General features: G+C 43.8%; 1 protein-coding gene across 2 annotated transcripts in view; it reads right to left on the reverse strand.

The window, feature by feature from the left end:
• The window catches only part of KIAA1549L (KIAA1549 like), a 268,897-nt gene extending 243,758 nt beyond the window's left edge, over positions 1-25,139 (reverse strand). For both annotated transcript variants that reach the window (XM_086677714.1, XM_086677713.1), the window contains exon 1: positions 24,329-25,139. In XM_086677714.1, coding sequence (XP_086533840.1) covers positions 24,329-24,575 — 247 coding nt within the window. In that variant the 5' untranslated portion in view covers positions 24,576-25,139. The remainder of the gene's footprint in view (positions 1-24,328) is intronic.
• Between the last annotated feature and the right edge of the window lie 1,066 nt (positions 25,140-26,205).

Here is a 26,205-nt window from a genome sequence, read left to right on the forward strand (position 1 = left end):
CAGTTGTATTTTCATATATTCAGCAGCCTGTGGGTTGAGGCAGAGACAGTGAATGGCAGGAGTATCACAGAGCTGAGGGTATGCAGGATGAGAGAGACAGAAGGGCAAGTAAGCTGAGACATGCGTGAGGCTTGGCTGGATGGAGAAGAAAGCAGAAGCATGATGGGGGGAGACAGACTAAGATAAAAGTGAGAGGTGGAGGGGGCTGAAAGCTCAGAGAGGCCAAAAAGTAGGCCAAGTGGGAAAAGGGGGGCAAATGCCAGAATGGTAAGAGTGGAATACCAGAGTCCAAGACTTCAGAGGGGGTGCAAGCTCCTGCAGGTGGTCAAGGGTATGGGCGCTGGGGAAGTGCAGCAGAACTGAAGTGAAAATAAAGATGGCTCCAGTTAAAAAGCCAAGCAACTCTGAAGCTGGGGAAGGGGAAGGTAGGGTAGCCACATGGTTTCTGAGGTTGCTTGCGCTGACAGCAGGACTTGGCATGGGGAGAAAGACTTTGAGAGTGTCAAATCCTCCATAAATGAAGCCACGCCCCTATAACGTCAGAAGGTGACAGCAACAAGGAAAGGGGAGGCAGGAATCTCAACAGAAGAGAATACTTTGTATGAAGGTGAAGGAATAAAAGTAGCAGGGAGACTCAGAAAAATTCAAATCAGCTTCCCACCCACACATTGCAGGTAGTGCCAGAGAACAAGCAACCTCACGGCAGAACCCAAAATACCACATATCAAGCTCCAAAATATCATGCTTGTTCACCCTAGATCTTCCTTGCCTTCCACTTACAATCTGTTCTCCCCTTTTTCCTTCCCAATGATGCACAAGGGTACTGCTCCAGCCAGGCCATGGTGGACAAAGAGTCAGGACACTCTGGCCCTGGGTCTGATTCCATCATTAACCAGCAGAGTGACCACAAGACGATCATTTAATCTCTGTGTGCCTGAAGTTACTCATCTAGAAAATGAATCTTGTGATATTCAATTCTCTTTGCCACTGGTTGGCTATCTAGAAAACTGTAAGAGTCAAAGCAGGAAAATGTTTTAAAGAGGAATTTTAGGGGCACCTGGGTGGCTCAGTCGGTTGAGCGTCCAACTTCGGCTCAGGTCATGATCTCGCAGTCTGTGAGTTCGAGCTCCGTGTTGGGCTCTGTGCTGACAGCTCAGAGTCTGGAGACTGTTTCAGATTCTGTGCTCCCTCTCTCTCTAACCCTCCCCCGCTCATGCTCTGTCTCTCTCTCTCTCTCTGTCAAAAATAAATAAACATTAAAAAAAATTTTTTTTTAAATCCTACTGGTGGAACTTAAAACTCAAGAGGTTGCCAAATCCTAAAATGAAAGCTTCAATACTATTGGTTCCTTAATTTGACCAAATGATTCTTCTCGGAGCCTCAATATCTTACCTGTAAAATGAGGGAGTTGTGTTAAATGATTGTTACCTGTCTACCCAGCATTTATTTATTTTGTTTGCCCCCCGGTGCTCTGAAGCCTGGGAGTGTCTCTTTGACCAAGGTTCTCTGAGTCTGAGCCTAACATATAGATATTTGTGACTACGCCCTAATACCGGGTTATCAATCAACATGGGCTTCCAGTAAATGTTTGGTAAACAGGTGAGCACCGATGAGGGTCACTCAGCGGTGGTTAGCGGCTGCCCTGAGAAATGGTCTGGACCAGAGTAATTGTGAGTCTTCAGGACAGCACAGCACCTGGCACACAGTAGGCACTCAGTAATTACTGCTGAATAGATTAGTGACATAAGAAAGCTATTGGACATTTTTTAACTGAGCATACAGATGCAAGAAATTCTCAACACCCATCTCGGATCCAATTCTCTGGTATAAATTGATGTGAATTCCATAAAAGGTAGCTGTAAACCAAAACATTATTTTCAATATTACCAGCATGAGAAATGCAGCGGTCACTGAGGGCAGGGAAAATGACAAGTCCCCAGACAAAAATCATAATTCACCAAGCTCAAAGGGCAAATTCAGAACCATATCCCACGGCATCCACATTTTATTTAGATGTGGCCACAGTGTGATTCAGGCCTATGAGTTTTTTAAGGGCTGACGCAAGACCAAAGGCACAAATGAGTCAATCTGTATGTGTGAGCCTTGAAAAATTCCATAAAATTCTTTAGAATTCTTGCCAGTGTACTTGAATTTCAAGCACTATGGGGGTCAAAACCCCGTCTAGTCAGTTCTCATTATCCCAAATAATAAGAGCTTGGAAATACATACCATTTAGTGTGTATCTGAAATCTGAAATGTGGAGACAAGTGTGGACATTTTTGTGGCCACAGCCACCCTCATACCCGCTTTGTGGCCAGATCATACTATAGAGATGGTGGACGTAAAAACTCTGTAGAGCATACAATATGCACCTATCAGGTAAAACTGCTTTATCTTATCCTCAGGCCTGGGACAGAGGAGGGGCAGATACAATCACAGAGAGCACTCAGCATAGCAGTGGGACAGAGCACAGGCCCTGGGTTCCAGGGACAGGTCCACCACCATTATGCTCTATGGTCCTGGCAAAGTTACACTGTCTCTCTCAGCCTCAGCTTCCCCACCTGTAAAATGAGAATCATTACAGCCACACCTCATTAAAACTGCTGTGAAGGTTAAAAGCTGGGGCACCTGAATGGCTCGGTTGGTTAAGCATCCGACTCTTGTTTCGGCTTAGGTCGTGATCTCACGGTTCTTGAGTTCGGGCTCATGTCAGGCTCTGTGCTGACAGCGCGGAGCCTGCTTGAGAATCTGTCTTCTTCTCTCTCTGCCTCTCCCCTGCTCGCTCTCTATCTCACTCTCAAAAATAAATAAGTAAAAATTTTTTTAAGAAAGGTTAAAAGCTGTAATAAGCATGTCAGGCACTCAGCACAGAGGCAGGAACACAGTAGGTGTTCAAAGAATAAGTGGAAACGATTACTTTCACTATAACGTACATGTCACAGAGTTATTTAGTAAAGATATACTATAGTTTCAGGTAATTCAAATAAGAACTGTTTAAAGATAACTTTATTCCACAATTTCTACTGTGGCTTGCGGCAAGAATATATTTCAGGAGTAAAATGCCAACTTCTCTTTTTAAAGATTCTGTTGCTGGTGCCTGCCTGATTCTCTAAGACATGCTCTGGTAAAAGCAAACAATTTGAAAGTTCCCAGAGGACCTTTAGCCCCATCCCAGACTGTGGGGTCCCAGAACACAGACACTCAGCAATCCTTGCTCTTTCAGACACGTCCTCAGCACTAGGGACCCACTAGTCCATTCCTATTGAAACCCAAAGCAAAGGAGATGTGAAACTTCACAACCCAGGAAGAAAAATGAGATTAAACTCTTTGACTTTCATTCTCTGTACCATGCACTGCACACCTGGAAACTTTACCTTCCATGTTCAATTAACTACTTTCTTGCACCATGTCCTTGTGTATATTTCTTTTTTTTTCATTTTTTTAATGTTTATTTATTTTTGAGAGAGAGAGACAGTGTGAACAGGGGAGGAACAGAGAGATAGGGAGACACAGAATCAGAAGCAGTCTCCAGGCTCCGAGCTGTCAGCACAGAGCCCAAAGCAGGGCTCAAACTCATAAACCGATTAACAGATATCTAATTAACAGATAAACAGATAATGACCTTAGCTGAAGTCGGATGCTGAACCAACTGAGCCACCCAGGTGCCCCTGTGTATATTTCTTAAAAGCACTATTGGTACCATTTTGGAAACTTCCCCCAGCACTAGTCTTACTTAGGACATCATGCACATCTGTAAATATTTGATTGGTTGATTCCACACATTTACAAATATCATTGACTCGTAAAGACGTGCTATACCGAAAAGGCCAGAAGCCAGCAAGACTGTCAAAATTATTGTCAAAATATGACATGGTGTCAGAATAATAGAAATTATCTATTAGTTATTACTAAATTCAGAACAGATTATTAAACATCCTTCTTAAAGATGGCTTGAGATAAGCAATGAACTAGTGAGGAATCAAAAATCGGTTTCCTATGAGCATGAATGGGGTTAGCTCTTTCCAGCAAGGGCAGGCTTAATGATGCTGTAAGCCAAAAAGCTGAGCCCACAGGCAGATGAGCCACAACAAAGAGGAGATGGGGTGCCAAAGCCTATAACAAAACATGGCGATATCCCCCTTCCTTCTTCATCTTTGTTATTCTGAGTTCATAAAACTGAGTGAGTACAATTTGGAACCATTTCCAAAGATGGAAAAGATTAAAAAAAAAAAAAAAAAAAAGACCAAGGTGGGCACAGGTGACTCAGAAGAGATCTGATCATACATCAGCATGCAAAGCCAAAATAAACCCTGGGGTGGGGGAGAACAGATGGCCTGTGGGCAGTGGACAGAGCCAGGGGGATTCAGAAGGATGGCCCTCGGGATGGCATTCCACCGTGGGAGATGCCTATTTGTGGGAGGTGATGTCCATTTCACCAGATGGCCAGCTCACCGCCTGGCGTCTCAACCACCAGGTAAGCTTGGTGACTTGTGAGAATTTAACCTCACCTGAACAGAGAAAATAGAGGACAAAAACTGCATCTTCTGTAACCCTTGGGATCAATGAGAGTAGAATACTGAAAAGGTGAACACAACATGCTTGAATTATTTCTTAGCAGTTCTTGCCTGCATGACAATAAACCAAAAACATTTAGAACCGAGAAGAAAAATACTCTCTTCTCTCCCTCCCGCTCAAAAAACACAAAAATCTCGGGGTGTTATAAACACTAATTGGAGCTGAAAGATCTGAAAATTCCTTTAAAAAGAGACAATTAGGAGACTTAAGTGATTACTAAATCTTTAATTCAGACTATAGATGAATCACAAAAATTTCCCCATAATGTCAACTAAAAGTCTGCATTTAAAGATTCAGAAACCACGATGGATTATGGTTACAATTATATTTGTAAAAGGCATTCGAAGCAAAGGGATGTCAGGAAAGACAACAATCCTAAGAACAGTTCGATTGCTGGGATTATGGGTGATTTTTCTTCTTCTTCTAACTTGGCTATGAATAGAAGAGTAAGTGATAACAGATGAGCAAGCAGTGTAGAGTACTGTCCATGGCAAAGGACTAGTGCACTGTGTCTTTGTTAGCTGGTTCACTGGTTGGTTGGTTTTCACTTTCTAGTCCATCACCTACAGCTCATCGCATCTGCAACTCACCATGTAGGTTCAATCCCACCCAAACTGGTCTAGTTCCCGATCTGTGGGGCAAATCCAGCAACCACACACACCTGATGTCCCACAGTGTCTAACTGCTATGTTTCTACACCTTTAGCCCCTATACTTATCTCACCGTAGACTGGTAAAAAGTCATCTGGTGTAGAGAGGATGCTGCCCTAACATTAGTATTTAATAGTCGACTATCATATTGGAACTTTTAGTTTCCAACCAGATACGAATTGAGGCATTAATGCAGGGAATCTGTAAGTGGTGTTTTCCTCCTTTCAAAACTTTCCTTTAATATTATTATTATTATCATTGAGAGAGAGAGAGCAAGTGAGCACAAGCGTGCGGAGGGGCAGAGACAGAGGGAGAGAGAGAATCCCAAGCAGGCTCCATGCTGTCAGTGCACAAACTGTGAGATCATAACCTGAACTGAAATCAAGGGTTGGACAATCAATGAACTAAGCCACCCAGGTGCCCCTCATTGTTAAAAGGTTGCCTTGTAAAAAATAAATATATTTTTTAAGGTTGCCTTGTGATCACGTTTTAAATAGGAAAAAAATGTTTCAACTTTTTTTTTTTTTTTTCAACTTTTATTTATTTTTTTTGGGACAGAGAGAGACAGAGCATGAACAGGGGAGGGGCAGAGAGAGAGGGAGACACAGAATCAGAAACAGGCTCCAGGCTCTGAGCCATCAGCCCAGAGCCCGACGCGGGACTCGAACTCACAGACCGCGAGATCGTGACCTGGCTGAAGTCGGACGCTTAACCGACTGCGCCACCCAGGCGCCCCAACTTTTAAAGAAATTATGACGAAATTTAGAAAGGGGAGAGAAAGCCTAAAACTAAGCATTAATTCATTACTTAAAGCTTTTAAAAGAGAGAAAAAGAGAGAAAGTGAGTGCTTATTGGTGAGGCAAAGGGAGCAAAAAGAATTAAGTGAGTTTAACTGAGTCCCCTTCACTCTCCCCCAGATCAACCCAACTTCTCAGAAATCCTGCCAGCACCACCCCATTAACCCTTTTCTTCTCACAATACTTCTGTAAATACCTGAATGATCTACGCTTTGGGGTATGTGTTTACACATTTCTATTTTCCCTATGTTCCTCCATCTTCTTAGGGGCGGTTTTCCAGGAAAGGGGCTCCAGCAGAGTCTGAGAGATACAGACACTGCAGGTGAGCTGCTGCCCCCTCAGCAGCCCCTTTAAGAAATGGATCACGATTGGGGCGCCTGGGTGGCGCAGTCGGTTGAGCGTCCGACTTCAGCCAGGTCACGATCTCGCGGTCCGTGAGTTCGAGCCCCGCGTCGGGCTCTGGGCTGATGGCTCAGAGCCTGGAGCCTGTTTCTGATTCTGTGTCTCCCTCTCTCTCTGCCCCTCCCCCGTTCATGCTCTGTCTCTCTCTGTCCCAAAAAATAAATAAATGTTGAAAAAGAAAAAAAAAAAGAAATGGATCACGATCCATTTAGGTACAACTGAGTACAATACAATTGGAATTTGTTGCATATAGAAAGGAAAATCTTACTTTAAGTAGCAACCATCTGTCTACCAAAACTACAGGGTTGAAAATAACTGATCTTGTCCCCTAACCATCAACCAATATATTAAATTTTTTCATCAGTATATTGATAGAGGGAATCCCAGAAAAACATTGAAAGTGGGGGACAAGAGAAAAAGAAATTCTCACATCCACCCTTCTTTCTAATCCTGTAGCTATCATTACTGACCAAATCTTAGCACTCTTTCCCTGAGGCAGCACCAGGCCTACTAACAGAATTAAGCATATAATAAGCACTAAGTAAATGGTAGCTATTATCATCTAGTTATATATCATTCTGCTCAGAGCAGAGGGGGATTCATTCATATAATCAACAAAGATTTGTTGAACACCTACTGTGTGCGAGGCACTGCATATACAGCAGTGACCAAAACAGATTACGCCCCTGTCCTGCTGGAGCTGACATTACAGTGACTTGACCCCAGGTTTCTTTAATCTCTAGGGATTGCAAACTCAAATGCCTAAAGGCGCCAAGAAAGTTAAATAAATGAGTTGGATCAGATACTAGCTGGCTGTTCACCAAACCTGTTTTCTTTTCCTTCTGGGCCCATTCTTATATTACATTTCCCAGCCTCTTTCTGCAGGTAGGTGTGGCCCAGTGATGGAGCCCTCACCCTTGAAAAGTGAACAGGATGATGCATAGCCCTTTTGGACCTGTTTCCCTTTCTCATCCCCTTCCATTGGCTGGATGCAGACAAGCCCAGCAGCCTTGGAAGCCACAGATTGAAGATGGCAAAATCACAAAGGAAGGATTCTGGGTCGCCAAATCACTGCTTGGTAGAGAGCTCCCGCCAATCAGGTACACTCATTTGGTCTTTACGTGAGTGAATAATAAAATTCTATGGCTTTGAGCCATTACAGATTTGAGTACTGGATTGTTACCAGAGTTAACCCATCTCAGTCGATATGTGATTTCAGTGGGACAGGATGGGGCTTGTGACAGATGCCCCATCTAAAGGAGATGCCACTATTCAACTTTAGCTAATTGTGGCCATGCAAGAATGTAATTTATTTTACCGGCGTGATCAACCTTCTAATCATTTCAAGAGAACCTAGGAATCCTAATTTTTATGGAAAAGCTCCCGAGTTTTAAGTGATTCTTATTTTTGTTTGACAAGTGTTTAATTTTTGAAAACACATCTATAGACAGAAGTCAGCCCTCTGGGCTGTGATCCCTGCACTCCATTCCACCACCAGGACCACCCCATCAGGTATTTTTTGGCAGAACAGTCAAGGAAGGTTTTAAGACCAGAAATAATAGAACAGGATTTTATGAGTATGGTGAGAATGTACTAGGAAATTCTCTTCCTTCCTTTATACACACCACAATTATCCTGTATGTATTATGTATGTGTAAGACCCTATGTTAAGACAAATAAGACGTGATCCCAGCCTTTGAAACTCAAGGGTTGTCTGCACACTTTCATCTTTAGAGCTGAAACTGATTCCACAGGCACATCACCTTTTAGCAATCAAGTGGCATTCCTTCCTACCCTGATAGCTCTTACCATTTCCTAAGCTCAGGAGCCCATATCTGGGCTGTCCCTTAGAAATGCCTTGACTTTGTAGTATATTCTTCCCTCTTCCTCTAGCAAGTTGTCTCACTAGCCAGTGAGCTCATTGTTTCTCCTTTCTTTTTTTTTTTTAAGGGGAGGGAGGGGCAGCAATAGAGGGAGGAAGGGAGCGAGGGAGTGGGGGAGAGAGTGACAGAGAGAGAGAGAGAATGAATCTTAAGCAGGCTCTACATCTAGCACAGAGCCCAATGCGGCCATGAGATAGTGACCTGAGCCAAAGGCAAGAGCCAGACACTCAACCAACTGAGCCACCCAGGCGCCCTTCACTGTTTCTTCTAACAGACATAGCTATAACAGTATGTATCCTCAGTTATCATGAAAATAGTTTTTGCACATGGATCATAGTTGTTGTGAAAGAGTTTCTAGGACCCCAGTGAACCTGGGACTATCTTTAGAGAACTACTCTAAGGAGCTCACAGACTGATGAAGGAGGCAGACCAGTAGACCATTCAGACAGTACAGGGGGTAGGAATGGGAAGTATGGCTTCTAACTCCTGTGGATGAGAGCAGACTGTATGCCAGGAATAGATACTTGAAGGACGCAGGACTTGGACTGAGCCCTGAAGGAAGTACAGCCACCAACCAAGCAGGCAGGGCTCAGAAGTGCTTCTCAGGCAGAAAGAATAAAACCTAAGGGGCATAAACGGGCTTTAGGAGAACTGCGAGTCTAGCTATGGTGGCAGGTATGGGTTGAGGTGGCTCATTCATAAAGTACCCAGATCACTAAGCAATGGAGCTGAACTCCATTGAAGGGTTTAGGTAGATTTATGTTTTATAAAAATCTCTGGCTGAAGGATGAGATTGGTTAGCAGGGGCCAAGATTAGAAGGAGGGTGGTCAGTTAGGAGGCATGGCTCCGACAAGAACACACAGACCACAAAGAGGGAGGGTCTGAAATGAGACCTGAGAGAAATGAGCAGAGAGACAAAAAGGACAGAATTATAAGAGCATTCAAAAATACAACTATCAAGATTTAGTGGCCAAGTAAACGAAGGGAAAGAGCAAAAGAAAACAATCTAGAATGATTCTCAGATTTCTGGCTCCAATGAAAAGGTAGTTGGTTACACTCACTGAAACTGCAAATACTGGCGAGGAGCAGGACTCCAAAGAAGATGAATTTCCTTTGAGAGAGAAATGTTGAAGTGTCGGTGGCCATGGGTAGAGGTATCCAATGAGACATAGGAGTCTCAACCTCAGGACACAATAGAGAACCTTTTACATCATCAGTACAAAGGTGGTTGTTCAATCCATAAGTTTGGGAAGAGGCTACGTTGGGAGGCTCTACAGAATAACAGAGCAAAGGGGATTAGACAACTGTCCCAGGATTCAAGCGATCAGGCAGTCACTGTGACTCTAGCAGGATCCCTTTCCAGGGAGGGGTGGGCAGAGGAGGGTATTTAGTTAAGGAGTGAAAGAGACCATGAAATGGAGGCAGTGAGAATGGAAGGAGTGGGCAGGCAAGAGCTGGAGGCACCAAAGATCTTTATTGAGCAGCTGTTACTGCCTGGGCAGGCAAACAGGTGAGGGAAAAAAATCATGAGGAATCTGAAGACCTGTGTAGGATTCATAACGTAAATGAGGGTTCTCCTAAAACTTTGAGGCTTCATGGGCCAGCTGGGTGGTTCAATCAGTTAAGCATCTGACTCTCGATTTTGGCTCAGGTCATGATCTCACAGTTCACAATTCAAGCCCCATGTCCAGGCTCTATGCTGACAGCTCAGAGCCTGCTTGGAACTCTCTCTCTCCTTCTCTCTCTGTCCCTCCCCCACTTTCACACACACACTCTCTCTCCCTATCAAAATAAATAAATAAGCTTAGAAAAATACTTGGAAGTTTCATGCCAAAACTATTAAATTTTAGCTATAATTCCAGAGCATACAGTCCATGTCTCCTCTTCATCCAACTGACTGGGCCACTGAATGTCAAGGTCACACAATGGCTTCTCGTCCCTCTTAAGATAAAAGCTAGAGTTCATGGCCTGTCTCCTGTGTGATGTGTCCCTGCCACCTCTCCTGCCTAGTCCAGCAGTCACTATCCTCATGATTCCTGCCCAATAGCCATACCCTCCTCTCTGGTTCCAGAATAAACCACACTTCTTCCCACCACAGAAGACAGTGCCCACCTTTCCCTTTGCTCTAAATCTCTGCCTGGCTATCTCCTACTCATTCTTCTGATGTTGGCTCAAGTTTCACTTCCCCAGGAAAGCCTTCCCTGATCATCCTCCTCCTTACTCACTAAGCCTCCCTGACATCCAGGGTTTCCCTTTCACAGCATTCACCTCTGTAGGTAATTGTATACTTACTCCTATGAGGAGCTGACCCATGTCTCTCTCTCCCCCATGAGCCAATGTCTGCTTCCTTCCAGCTATGTCCCTCACACCCAGCACAATACTTGCCACATACCAGCTGCTCTATAAATAATGGTTCAATTAATACATATCAGGAAGAGTCCATTTAGAAACAACAGGCATCATTATTTAAGACTGCCTGGTATTAAAACTAAGCCGTGGTGTATGGAAACTAATTTGACAATAAATTTCATATATTAAAAAAAAAAAAAAAACTAAGCCGTGGTGAAAAAAATCAAACTGTGATGCCTGGGGTAGGTAAAGGTGTTGAAGAAGGGGACTGCCTACAGGAGGGCAAGAGGGAACTTATTTCCCAGGGTGATGGTCATGTTCTAAGTCCTAACAAGAATTTGGGTTACACAGACGCATGCATTTGTCAAAATGTAGGAACGTACACTTAGGGTTTCTATATTTCCCTGTACATAAAAGTACCTAAAAAAATAAAAAATAAATATTGAAGTTTAATCAATGGCATGCGTGCTGCAGTGTTTAGGGACAATATGTACTGATGTCTGCAACTTCGATAACTTTGAATATATCAAAAAAAGAGGAATTAATGGATGGAAAGAAGTACAGACAATAGGGGCGCCTGGGTGGCTCAGTCAGTTAAGCGTCCTATTCTTGACGTCCAATTCATGACCTTGTGATTCATGAGATCGAGCCCAGTGCAGAGCTCCATGCTGTCAGCACGGAGCCTGCTTGGGATTCTCTCTCTCCCTCTCTCTCTACCCCTCCCCTGCTCATGCTTGCTTGCTCTCTCTCTCTCTCAAAAATGAAATAAATTTTTAAAAATCAATTAAAAAGAAAAAGAAGTACAGACAAGACATATGATAAAAACATAGAGCAAAATGTTAATTGGATCATCCGGGTGGTAGGTAACAGCCATTCACTATACAGTACCTTCAACTCTTCTGTGTGCTTGAAAATGTAATAAGCTGAGGGGGGAAAGCCAGCACCGTGTAGAAGAAAATGTATTTACATTGTAGTCAGATTTGGTTTCAAATCCCATCTTCACCACTTACAAACAATGTGCCCTCAGGCAAGTCAATTTCTTAAATGTTCTCTCAGTCTTTGCTTCCTCCAAACAAAGTAGACAAGTATTACCTCACGGTGTCATCATGGGGGTTAAATAAGATGGAACTCTGATCCAGTGACTAACACAACAGTAGCCGTTTCATAAATGTTAGTCCTATTCAGAAGTCAACATAACCATAAACTAGGACAAATCTCCAGTGAAACATAAAAGAAGAATCTTGTCAAATTTTTCTCTCGCTACAGCCCCTGGGAAATTAAAAGAATAAATTAACTATGCTATTTTTATAGGTAAAGACACTGACCTTCCATCAGTAGGACACTTGGGACTCCATGTCTGAAGGAGATCTACGTTGCCAACACTTCCTCATTCCATCTCCCAGTGGCCAGCACCACCCTTTGTTAGGGCTGGCCAGAGTTAGTGACATAGTCCCATCACGAGGAAAGATCAGGAACGTCGGCAGAACCATAAGTAGCATACAGAAGCCAGGACTCCCAGTCCCCTCGCAGATGTGCAAGGGAAAAGAGCCAACCAGACGAGCCTTGAGATCTGTGACGGCATGTGACGTGCTGTCAAGGGTGGTTGTCACAAGACTGTCTTGACTTTCAGCATAATTACATGAACTGAGAAATGGCCTTAAGATCATAAAGAAAAGCCTCCAATCAAGACTAACAGTGTTTATTCAACTGGAAGGTGTCTCATAGGCCACCACATGGCCTTCACCTCTCTAGGTTTATAAGGTCGAAGAAAGGAGCCCGTTAATGACAACACCAAATGAGAAGGAACTGCTGACATCTGAAAGGAAAAATAACACTTTTGGTGCCAACAAAACCCATGCACCTCCAAGAAAACGAGGCCTGACATCTTAAAATCAATGAAAATGGTTAATTCTATGTCACAAGTGAGACATCACAGGCAAGGGAATTGTAACTTTTTAGAAAGCATCTCTGTGTGCCTACTAGATTGCACACTCAGGACTACATACTTCAAGCTATTTTAGGCTCTGCATGCCCAATCTAACTTCCACCCTCTCTTCCTTGAAATAGTATTTCCTTTTACATAACTACAGACCCACCTAGTTAGTCTGTTAAGCCCAGACTTTAAACTTCTTGGAGACACCGTGCACTTACTGTGCATACTGCATGGGTAGTGTATGCAGCTTGCAGATGGACAGGATCACTTTGGCGCTGAGCCAACTGTGTGCATCTCTTCCCAACTCCACTGTCACACTGATAGCTTGAAATCAGCCATGGTGGGAGTATTTATACCATGGAAATCAGCCAACACTATAGATCAGGCCACTTGTCCTCAATGTTTTTCACAGAGCCAGCTTACCAGCACATGAACCTGGTTTTTCACTGCTATGAAAGAGACTGATTTGGGGAAGCTTGCCCTATCCACACCACCTTATTTAAAACTGCCCTCTACCATAGGCATGGCTGAAAGAGGGGGTCAGCCTAGGAAGTCATTTTTGTACCACCTGACCCTTCTTCTCTGGCCTCTGCTGATCAGATGAGGGGTAGACTCCTGACTCCATTGGCCAGATGACAGCAGCCTGATTTGCCCTCCTGGGAAATACAGAAATGGGACAGTGACTGGATGGTGGGCACTTAAACTGAAAATTCTTGCCAATCCTGGTTGCAGTGAGCACCACAGCGAGCAAAAGCACCCAAAAGATTTAGTTACAGGGGGATCAAGAAGCTTTGGATAAGCAGAGAAAGCCAGTCTACAGGAAGAGGCAGAAGGACAGATCCAGCCTGCAGGAAAAGAGAGAGACAGAGGCCACTAGGTCCCTGAGACACAAATCCAGTAAACTCAGCTTCTTACTGTGGAGGAAGGCAATATAATGAAGCTGAGTGAGGGCTAAGGGATCAAACTGCCTGGGTTCCAATCCTGCCTCTGACACTTACCCATGTGATACTGGATGAGTAACTGTAAAGTTACTCTATGCCTCAGGCTCCTCATCTGAAACATGGGGATTCTAACGACCTACTTCATAGGGTTGTTGTGAAAATCAACTGAGCTGATACAAACAGCAAATGCTCAAAAATGTTAGCTATTATTTCCATCAATTATATAGTCCACACGGCCCAATTATATTTTCATTCCTATTCTGAATATGTCACATGAGATTCCCCTGTGGCCAAAGGCCCCATACTTGAGGTAGTTTTATTTAAGTAGCTAGGTAATGATAGAATAGTATAATCATACAATCAGAGAATAACACAGAATTCCTGAATCACAGAACAATGTAAAAATCCCTGGACCACTGGGTGACCTTTAGCAAATCACTTCCTCAACCCTCTCTTAGGAGTGATATGAGATTCAAATAAAAAAATAAAAACTTCAACAACTATGAGGTGCTATGCCAAACTCTGGGGACTATTATCCCTGCAGGGAAAAGTAAATATATCACATTAGCCATTGGAAAAACACTTGTTTAAAATGCTGTTTTTATTGCTGGACTAAAGACAAGAAATTATTCTCCAACCCCCCCCCCCCCCCCCGCCAACATACACACAGAAGGTTTCATTTCTGTAGGATTTACCAGGTTGATTCGTGTGTTCACTTCCAGTATTTGTAACATAAGAACAGGAAACCGCCAGAGACAGCTCTATGGCACTGATTTTTTTCATACACTTCAATCTAGTTTAATTATATTCAAAATAATGCTCATAATCCAGATCCTTCTATTCTTTTCAAAACAAAGACTCATTATTTGATAATGAAGTATGTAGGTTTAGAGATATTTTTGCTCAGCTCTTTTAGACAAGGACTTACAAGCCGCACGTTAATTTCAACACATTTTCTTCTCAGACTTCACATTTTTCTCCAGCCTTCCTTGGTTTGTTGTTGACATTTGGCAAATAAAAAGACAAGTGACAGAGAGGCAGCATTCAGTACCAGAAACAGAGGTAGAGGGGTAGGTCCGGGAGTCCTGGTATCATTCTGGCACTTAATTCCGTATTTCACATCACAAGAGTAAAGTTAGAAATATTCTAGACCTTCCTATTTACTGATACTGCATAAATAACAAAGCCATTTTTGTGTTTCTGACGTCAGGAGATTTTATTTCAAGCTAAGAGTAGATTTAACATATATAAATCAAAATCAAAATCAAATTCCCCTCTCGTGGTTAGGATGCATTAGGGCAGAGGCTTGCCTGAGTGGACAGATGGCAGGTGCAGCGATGTCCTTGGGCTAAACACTTGAGGCAGCTACTTGGCCTTATTTACATCTACATTAGTTGGTGTAAACACAGTGTTTGTCCCTATTCTATTTGATGCTTAAGAGGGTTTGTGATTTTCCTTAACATCTGTGGAAGTTTTTTCCAAGGAAGGAAGCCAAGGAATAGACAAAATAGGAGAAATGGTGTAAGGAGAGGTTTTAACTCTGTAGGTTTGAATCCAATCTGTGATTTTTAAAAGTTTTCTTTTATAGTAAGGGCTTTTCTATGTTTCAGGGAGAAGTTCAAATTCTCTTGTGACAAATTTAAAATGGAAAAAGGGCTATGTGGGGTGCCTGGGTGGCTCCATTGGTTGAGCATCTGACTCTTGATTTCAGTTCAGGTCAGGATCTCACAGCTTATGGAATCAAGCTCCACATGGGCTCCGCACTGACAGTACAGAGCCTGCTTGGGATTCTCTCTCTCTCTCTCTCTCTCTCTCTCTCTCTTTCTCTCTCTCAATTCTCTCTCTCTCTCTGTCCCTCCCCTGCTCATGCTCATGCACTCTCTCTCTCAAAATAAATAAATAAACATTTTTTTAAAAAGACAATAAAAAGGGCCATGATACAGTGGTAAGTGAAAAATATTCTGAATATTATACCCTTAATCTCTTTAAAAAATTAAGTTAGGATATGTATACATATCCTTTGAAAAAAGATCTGGAAGGATCGATCATGTTTGCTTGACAGCACACAACTCTAGGAATAGCAATGGGGCCGACAGGGTCTTTTGCATTTTACTGCATAAACTTGCACATTATTTGAACTTAATAAAGTATATATTACTTTTACAATTTTTAAAAAGTCGACGAAAATTAAAGATAAGTCAATATTTATCTAGGCTTCACGTTGGAACCATGACTACAAAATATGGGAAAACTCTTCCCTTTGAGAATGAGAGTCCTTGACTGGACTTGCCACCAATGAACGAAGAGGTAAGAAATACAAATAGTCTAACCCACCAAAACATTTGCTGAGGGCTCAGAAACACGCAGCCAGGGGAATGGAGGGAAAACGATGGATCTTGAGGTCTTATTTACTGATGAGAAAACTAAAGCCCTGAGAAGTGAAGTGACTTGATAAATAGCCAACAGCCAGCTAGGAGCGAATGGTCTCCTGAGTGCATCCAACATGATTTTGCCGCACCCAGGCCATTCACCCTAGACCTTAAACCAAACCAATGTCCTAATGTCTAGAAAGTGTCCACTGTTAGCCTGAAGAATGAGGAAATGTGCTAGAAGTATCTGATACTTTTTACTTTACTAAAGAAATCCTTAAGCAACCTTCAATCTCAACTATAAGACCATAGGCCTTAGGGGAGAAATAATACCAATTCTATCCAAACACTTTCATAAAACAGAAGAGAGATTGCTTTCAAACCATTTTAGAGACCAGCATTACCCTTATTCCAAAACCAGACAAAACATATCAGGAAAACAAAGCTACAAACCAATCAATATCCTTCATGAACATAAGACTTTATAAATTCCCAACAAAAAGATCAGAAAATCAGGTCCAGCTGGAATATACATCATGACTAAGCTGGAGTTTATCCCAGGAATACAAGGTTGGCCCAACATTCTAAAATCAACTAATGCCTTTTCACAGACTGAAAAAGAAAAACCCTGTGGTGATTTCAACAGAGAGAAGCATTTGACAAAATTCAATACCCATTTATGATTAAAAAAAATTTTTTTCACAGCAAACTGGGTATAGAAGGGAACTTCCTAAACCTGATAAAGGGCCTCTACAAAAAACAAAAACAAAAACAAAACTACAGCCAACATCATACTTAATAGTGAAAGGCTGAATGAGATCAAGGCAAGGATGTCCACTCTCCCCATTCCTATCCAACAGTGTACTTGAAGTTCTAACCAGTGCAATGAAGCAAGAGAAAAAAATGAAAAGCATAAATATCTGAAATAAAGAAAAATCCCCAAGATTCTACAGAAAGCTACTAAAACTAAAGTAAGTTTAGAAAGGTCACATGATACAAGGCTAATATTTTAAAAATCATATATCTATATATCAACAAATAATTTTTAAAGTACTGCTTCCCAAACCAATGAAAAACATGAAAATGTTTTTATATGCTGAATTTATATGCTGAAAACAATAAGACATTGATGAAAGAAGAGGAAGACTACCTAAATAAATGGAGAGAGACATGTTCATGAATCAAAAAATTCAATATTGTTAAGATACCAGTCTTCTCCAATGAAATCCCAGTAGAAATTCCAGCAAGGCTTTTTTATACAGATTGGCAAAAAGATACTAAGATCTATATGGAAAAACAGAAGAACTAGAATATCCAAAAAGATTTTGAAAAAGAAAAAAAGATTTAGAGGATTCACAGTATCCAATTTCAGGACTTACTATACAGCACTGGAACTCTCATCTAGGGGCAATTTTACCCCCAGGGGCCACTTAGCAATGTCCGAAGACATTTTTTGGTTGTTACAACTGGGAAAGGAGAGGGAGCTATTGGCATCTACTGAGGCCAGAGATGGCGCTAAACATCCTACAAGGCACAGGACAGTCCCCCACAACAAAGAATTATCCAGCCTAAAATGTCAGGAGTGCTGAGCTAGAAAGAAACCCTGAGCTAGATAAATCAAGAGAGTGTTTTATTGGCATAAGGAAAAAAGTATACATGAACAGAACAAACCAGACTCCAGAAATAAACCCGCACATGTAAAGTACCAAGGTAATTCAATGGAGCAAAGATAATCTCTTTAATAAATGGTGCTGGAACAATTAAACACCCAATGCAAAAAAAAAAACATTAACCTCCACTCTTTCCCTGCATCATATACAAAAATTAACATGAAATGGACCACAGATCTAAAGGTCAAAATAAAACTATAAAACTTCTAGAAGAAATCATAGCTGTTTGTGACCTTAAGTTAGGCAAGTATTTTTTTTTTCCTTTGTTAAAAAATTTATTGATTTAAATTCAAGTTAGTTTACATACAGTGTAGTGCTGGTTTCAGGAATAGAACCCAGGGATTGATCACTTACATATAACACCCAGTGCTCATCCCAGCGAGTGCCCTCCTTAATGCCCATCACCCATTTAGCCCATCTCCCCACCCACCACCCCTCCAGCAACCTTCAAGTCTGTTCTCTGTATTTATGAGTCTTTTATGGTTTGCGTTAGGCAAGTATGTCTGTCCTCAGATACAAAAACCACAAGTCTTTTCTTTTTTTAATGAAGGCTCTTTAATTTCGTCTATTTTATTTTAATTCCAGCATAGTTAAATCACAGTGTTGTGTTAGTTTCAGGTGTGTGATACAGCAATGCAGCACTTCTATACACTACTCAGTGCTCATCAGGGTACGTGAACTCTTAATCCCTTGCACCTACTTCACCCCAACAACCATAAATCTTAACTTTAAAAGTTGATAAACTAGAATTAATCAAAATTTAAAACTTCTCTTCTTGGAAAATACTGTTAATGAAACGAAAAGACAGGCCATAGACTGGGAGAAGATATTTGCAAAAAAACATACCCGATAAACGACTTGTATCCAGAATACATAAAAAAAGTTCAAGACTCAATAATACTAAAATAAATAATCCAATTTTTTTTCATGGGCAAAAGACTCAACAGACACTTCAAAGTAGATACAGATAGCAAGTAAGAAAATGAAAAGACACACAACATCATTAGTAACTAGAGAAATGCAAACTAACACTATAATAAGACACCACTAGAAACTACTGGAATAGCTGGAATTTAAATTAAAAAAAGAAACGTGACAAAACCAAGTGCCAGTGAGGATACAGAGAAGCAACCAGAATACTCACGCATTGCTAATGGGAATACAAAACTGTACAGCCACTTTGGAAAAGAATTTGGCAGTTTCTTATAAGTTTAAACACGTATCTAATGTTAAGACCCAGAAATCCCACTCCTAGGTAATTACCCAAGAGAATGAAAGCTGCCCACACAGAAACTTGTGTGCCCCAAATTGGAAACACCCCAAATGTCTATCAACTGGTAAATGGATAAGCCAACTGTGGTACATCACAATAGAAAAGTACAGAAATGGAGATACATATATGCAGTAACATATGTGATTCTCAAGAGCATTACACTAAATCAGAGAAGCCAGACATAAAGTGTTACATACAGTATGATTCCATTTATGTGAGCCTCAGTTAAAAGCAAAATTATAGGGACAGAGAATAGATTGGTGCTTGTCAGGGACTGGATGTGTAGGGGGGAAAGGACTGACTACAAAGGAGCAGGAGGGAATTTCTGGAGGTGACAGAAATGTTCTATATCTAAATTGTGGCTGTGGATCCATGATTATATACTTCTGTCAAAACTAATCATGCAGTACACCTAAAAAGGATGAATTCTACTGTATGTAAATTATACCTTAATAAACTTGACTTAAAAAAGAAAAAAAAAAGTGGTGGCTCATGGGTGTGTTTTCTTTGTACAGCATGACATTTCAAAAATCTGAATTAGTTGGTGACATTTGAAAACAAGATTTTGAATAATGATCCAGCTTTTCTTGAGAAGTCAGAACTTTGACACCCTGGGCCTCATTCCCTCACAGGGTGCAGCTGAGCAGAGACAGACTATTTGGACAAAGCTATTACTTTATGTCTTGCCACATTCCCCCACCGGAACCAATTCACAGAAGTATTTAATTGACCTGCCACCCCACCCACTGAGTAAGGTTTTCTTATCCTTAGCTATAGGCTGTTCGAGGGCAGGGGCCAGGCCTGGCCAGTTCTGCACTATACTTCCACTATGTGCTGAAGAGTTTGGCCTCGTATATGTCAGGCGGTTAATAAACATTGTCACATCAATGTGACTCACTTGCTACCTTCCCTCCAGCTACAATAACTGATACTTACAATACCCAGAATGCTAACTGTTCCTTTGGTCCTGAAGTCCCCAAAGAGAGTCACCATCCAAGGCAGACATCTAGTGACCTAGAATAATGTGTCCCTCTGTGTGTTTACAAATCCTCTGTAATATGTTGTCAAGCAACAAAAATCACTTAGGATCATTCCAGCTATTCATTTTTGTCTGCAGAAGAGTAGAGTTGTTGTTTGTTTAAAAAAAAAAAAAAAAGAAAGGAAAGGAAAGAAAGAAAGAAAACTACAATACAGGCTTGAAGGGTAATGAAAATGAAAGAAAGCGTGCACATTCATGCTGAATATTCTCAGATCATATTCTAGTAATTTAAGACTGAAGTAGACTTCTGAGAGATTCTCTGGTTGTCATCAGAATCCAGAATCCCAAAGTTTTCATAAGGATGTTCAGTTTTAGAGCAGGTGTGGAGGCAGGGCAGGGATATCTGACTTCTGCTTGATGTCAGTATTAAAAGTAGAGCATTACTGTTCCCCAAATCTTCTTTACTTATGTGTGGGATGGGGAAAGAAAAGGGGGCGAGGTTTAGGACATATTGCAAATATCTTTGAAGCACTAATAAATAATACTGAGAGTAAAAACCTCAAATATATTTTATTGGATTGTCTATATCTGGGGGAAAAAACACCAAACTCTTGCCATACAACTTTTAATGTTAAAAAATGAAAAAGTACAGGGGCACCTGGGTGGCTCAGTCGGTTAAGCGTCCGACTCACGGTTTGTGAGTTCAAGCCCCACGTGGGGCTCTGTGCTGACAGCTCAGAGGCTGGAGCCTGCTTCGGATTCTGCGTCTCCCTCTCTCTCTGCTCCTCCCCTGTTCATGCCCTCTCTCCCTCTCCCTCCCTCTCTCTCTCTCTCTCTCTCTCTCTCTCTCTCAAAAATAAACATTTAAAAAAAATTTTTTTAATGAAAAGTACAAATATAATGCAATTATATCCCATCTTAACCCTCTCTTGACCCACTTCCTCTCTTACTCTGCTTTCTTTGATAGACAAAACTTCAAAAGAGCTGTCTTTTTGGGGAGGGGGCCAAGATGGCATAACAGCATGGAAGTTTTGTTTTTGGGTTTTGTTTTGTTTTCTTTGCATCTCTCCTCCCTGAAATGCACCCAGATCAACACCAAACCATCCTGCACACCTAGAAAACTGATTTGAGGATTAACACAACAATCTGCACAACCTAAACCACAGATCTCAGCAGGTCTGTGGCGTGGAGAGGTGAACTTGGGGAGAGAGAAGCCACAGAGGGCAGGGAGCTGTTAAGAGTTGTCTTTCTTACAATCTCTGATTTACCCTCTTCCTTTCTCTCTTGAACCCACTGCAGTAAGACCTTCACCCCCTCTACTCTGAGGGCACCAAACACATCCACATCTCCAAATACCAACATTCATTGCTAGTCCTCATCTAACCTTTCTCAGTCTCTTTTGCTGGTCCCTCTTCTCCCGTACTCCCAAATGCTGCAGTTTTCCAGGCCTCATTGCTCAGGTCACTCCTCTTCTCTATACTTACTCTCTAGGTTTCTCATCCAATCCCATGCTAATGGCTTCCAAATTTATATCTGCCATTTTAGAAGAACACCTAGCATTCACTGAGCATTTACTATGTATACCAAGTACTGTTTTAAATGCTTCAGATGTATTAACTCATTCGATCCTCATTAACTCACTGAGGTTAGAGCTATTATCCCCATTTTACAGATCAGAGAACTGAGGCCCAGAGAGGCAAGGTCCCATGAAGGAATGAGCACTGCACCTGCACCCAATTGGCACACAGGATCGGTAATTAAGAAGGTCGGGAAGTCCAGTCTGAACTTTACCATCCTGCCTGGAGCCCCTGAGGGCAGAAGAGGATAGAGGGTGCCAGCGCTCACTGCTCTAAAGAAACTTCTTTCCCACATCCATCTTCCATATCCAAGACAGAAGTTACAGCCTGGGAGCAAGGGCTCCATGGAGATGGAGGTTAGGAGAGAGAGTCTGAGGGAGGACACTGGGGGCAACAGCCTTTCCTTTTACAGGACAAAGAGAGGGAGCCCTGATTCCTCAGGAATTTTAAAGCAAAAGCACTGGGGTGGAATGGGTGGAGACAGGCTGGAAACACACTGCTGGGCCCCCAGAACACAAAGATTCTGAACAACTGCCACAGCATTTTCCTGAAACAAATCTATTTACCCATTTTTCAACCTGGGTAAATGTCTGCCTTAGCCTTGCCTAGAAAACAAGGAACAGCAATGCCTTGACTGTAGCAAACTAGCACTTTTAATAGCCTCTTAATGTCATAGGTCTGGCTGCTCAAGCAACTCGGCATCAGACACATTTGGCAGTGAGCAGCAGCACCAAACTGCAGCAGGTACCGCTCCTGTCGTTGGAAGGTACCCCAACCAAGTTGTTGGAAATCCAAGGTCCCAGAAAAGCGCCATCCATTCTCCCGCCTCCCTCCAAACACTGCTTCCTGACACAAACCCCTTGGGATGCCTGGAGTTAGTCCCAGCACTCACCCACCGTGCAGTGAAGCTGCCTCAACTGGAATCCAGAGAACAAATGAAGGCAGATAAGAGGCAGGACAGGGAGCCAGTGTTCAAGTCTTCCACTGAGAGAGAGACAAGTCATGGCACTGAATCAGTGGCAAACCCACAGGAACCCACGGAGCCCAGTGGTAGACTCTGGATCCACAGGTGATCTGGACCACGGGAAATTAGTCATCAAGGGTGACAGCAGAAAGGGCACCCAAAAAGCACAAAGGAAACAAGTCACTCCAATGAGAGAGGGAAAGACAGAGGGCTTTGGGGAACATCAATTTTAATGATTTTTACCATCATTTTAATCAAAGCACCTTTCCTAACTATCCCCATGATCAGCACACTAAAAGAGAAAAGAAAAAGGACATCAGGGCTGAAATGAAAAGATATCGATCAAAAGTTCCCTAAGTCAGGCTCTGGCAGTCTGAAAGAAGAGCCAAGTAAAGCCACAGAGGTTCAGAAGGGTCAATGTACAAAGGTCGGAAGGGAGAAGAGAAATTCAAAACCTATCAGAGGAAATCATGTGACATCAGGCTGAACGAGAACAATACCTAAAATCCAAATTTCACATATTACAGATGGTTGAATGGTTTTTGCTATATGCACTCAAATGAACAACATCCAGGAATTCACATCTCATAAACAGTTTACAAAACTACCAAAGATCTGATTTATTTTAAATAAAAACTCAAAGTGTGTTTCTGATCCAAGGAATACTAGGGTATTTGCATGTGTCTAACTCAGGACTTACCTTTTAACCATTATACCAAATACATATCACTGAAAACTGCTAGAGGCATAAAATCTGGGGGCTAAAATTCTTCAAAGGCTTTTCTTGGGTCTCAGGCACACATCCAAAGATTACCAAACTTTGTCACCACTATAATCATAACACAAAAATTCCTGGACAGTATCTTGCAAACATAGATGCTTCATGTCAGGGACCCTTTAAGTGAATCAAAAGGTGGGTGGGGGGCTTTGAATTAAGCAGCTGAAGACAAGCAATATTTTAAACCTGAAACTCTCTTATCTAAATCCTTCAAAATCCTTCATAATTAGGAAATTTAATCTAATTTGGAGGAAGGAGTATGCTGAGAAAAAAGCAGTCTTCATTAGTCCTTGCTAAAAAGGACATAACTACAGGACCACATTAGCTGAAGTGAGAGCTATATTCCTTGATAAATTAAATGTACCAAGAGCACAGAATTTCATCGCAAACAAAAGCTTGACCTTTCCAAGTGCCATAGTAATCATTCTTATTTCACAGACAATTCCTGACTGCACAGTAAGTTTGGAAGCACATTAGCAGGATAATCCCCCCCCCCCCCCCCGCAAAGAGTTACAAAAGATTTCTCAAAATCGTCCAAGGAATTACAGAGATCTATTTCTTGGGGGTTCTTGGGAGTCTAAGAGACAAGCGTGATTATTTTTAACTATCCTCCTGCAAACAGTGGGTTATATACTTGATCAGTGCCTGGATCCCTTTGCAAGATGCAAGCAATTATTTTAGGTACCTCTATCCCAAAAGAAAACGGGTCTCCTGTCAACATGTAGGGGGAAACGCTATTGGGAAGCCGACACGGGAATTGCCTAAAACTCTCTGGCCATTTCATGCAGTTAAAACAAAGTGGACACCCAACAGGGAGCCCAAAATACAGTGGATGTCTCCACCCTGAAATGTGTCCTACTAAAACACATCCCTTTTAAGGTGTCTTAACACACCATGTCTTTATCTAAATGAAGCGTGCCTGTGGGACCACTAGGAAGGATCTGCAACTTGTCCAGAAAGAAGATGCGAATGCACCTCTTTTTACTTCCCCGCCCAACGGTGCCTTCCCCGGAGACAGATTTCTGACAGTTCTCCCGCTGTTGCAGCAGCAAAGGGCGGAGAAAATCCTAGCGCCGGTGCTGCAAAGACCTCTCCATCCACCACCACCCCGTCAGGTGCCGGCCCCGACGGGCGGCCCGGCTTCTCCAGAAACCTCCATAGGGGCAAAGCAGTCGCCAAGTGCTTACCCGGGTCGGCCAGGCAGTGCTCGGGGAGGGCCGCCAGCAGCAGGAGTCCCAGCAGCAGCGGCGGCAGCGGCGGCGGCGACGGCGGCGGCGGCGCATCCTGGGACGCGGCGGCCCGGAGCCCGGGAGCCGGCCCGGAGCCCCTCACGCCCCGGCCGCCGGCGGCTCCCCCGCCCGCCCGGCCCCTGCGCCTCCGCGCCGCCTGCCCAGCTTCCCTGCGGCCCTGGGGCTTCGCCTCCTGCCGAGCCATGGGGACGCTTCACACATCCAGGCCGCTGCCTCGCACCGCACCGCGCCGGGGAGCCCAGCCTTCGGCGCCCCGGTCCTCACCGGGCATCTCCGGCCATGGCCCGGGCGCCGGAGGGCGGGGGCGCCGGGAGGCGCGACTTGCTCGCTCGTCCTGCCGCGCCCGGGGCGGGCTCCGCGGAGCCGCGGCTTCACCCGCTCAGGGCCCGGGGCCTCATGGAGCCGCGGCGGGAGCCGGCCGGGGTTCCCACGGTGCCTGTCGCCCCGCGCCGGCGCGCCGGGGTTGCGAGGGTGGGACGGGCGCCGCCCGGGGCCCCCACCCCCGGGGCCGGCTCCCGCGGGATGAGGGGGCGAGGCTGCGAGGAGCGGGCACTGGCGGCCGCGGGGCGCGCTCGGGACCCTCCCTCCCGCCGCCGGCTGCTGCCTCTCCGCCCCGCTCCCCGCGCTGGCTCCGGCTTGGGTTCCAGCTCCGGCCCCGGCTCCCGGGCCGAGAGTGTTACTGCAGCTCAGAGCGGCGCCTCATTGACAAAGAAACCACGTAGCTACCGGAGCGGGCGAGGGAGGCGAGGCAGGCGCGCGCGCGCATCCCCGCGCGGAGCCACCGCGCGCCCCCCGCTCCCGCGCACCCCGCTGGCCCGGGCCCGAAGAGGGACCCCTCGCGGCCGTTCCCGCGCGCCGAGGTCCAGACGTGGGTGTGGAGGCGGCGGAGGACTTCCTTCTCTTCTCCCTCCTTTCCCTGCCAGTCTCCCGTCTAGAGGAGGGGAGATCGCCAGGAGGGGTCGTCTGGCCCCAAAAAGAGGGTAGATGGTCATGGTCAACGTACTGAAGAGGCCAGTAAGCTCCTCAGCCTGAATTTGGAAAGCCCTTTGCAGCTAGGTGGGCGCGCTTTGTGCTGTTTGTTCACTAGTTCTCTGAGGGGGCGGCAGACACCTGCATGCCCCGTTTACCCCCGAGGACCTGAAGCGACTATGGCCTAGTTGCAATAACACGCTGGACTAAAACATAGTATAAATATTTATTGCAGCCATACTACGTGCAAAGCAGTGCACATAGCGGAACGTCTTCCCATAAATGCCTTCCTGCAGTCACTATCCAGCGGAACAAAAGGCGTCCGAGTCAGCTGAATTGGCCTCCTTGCTTTTCCCCTTGCCGAGCTAGATGACCTTAAGCAAATTACCTCTTTCATCGGTGCTTCATACGTCCCTCAGCCAATAAATATTTATTCAGAGGCCACTGCCTGCCAGCTACTGTGTTAGGCGCTGGGGATGTAAGTGGTGAGCAAAAAACACACGTCCCTGACCTCATGAAGCTCAAACTCTATGCATTCGACAATACTTACTGACTGCCTATTGAGTGTCAGGCACTGTTCTAGGCACTGAGGGCAACAGCCACAAACAAAATCTCCGTCCTCCTATGACATTCTAGTGAAAGTAACTGTCAATAAGCAAGTAAGTGATAGATGCTATGGAGAAAAATCAGTATAAAAGAATGAAAAACAGGGGCGCCTGGGTGGCTCAGTCTGATAATCCAAGTTCAGCTCAGGTCATGATCTCACGGTTCACGGTTGGTGGGTTCAAGCCCTAGGACCAGCTCTGCACTGACAGCTCAGAACCTGGAGTCTGCGCTGGATTCTG

The sequence above is a fragment of the Puma concolor genome, chromosome D1 (assembly GCF_028749965.1).
Source record: "Puma concolor isolate L17-30 chromosome D1, mPumCon1.1.hap2, whole genome shotgun sequence".
In the NCBI taxonomy this organism is placed as follows: Eukaryota; Metazoa; Chordata; class Mammalia; order Carnivora; family Felidae; genus Puma; species Puma concolor.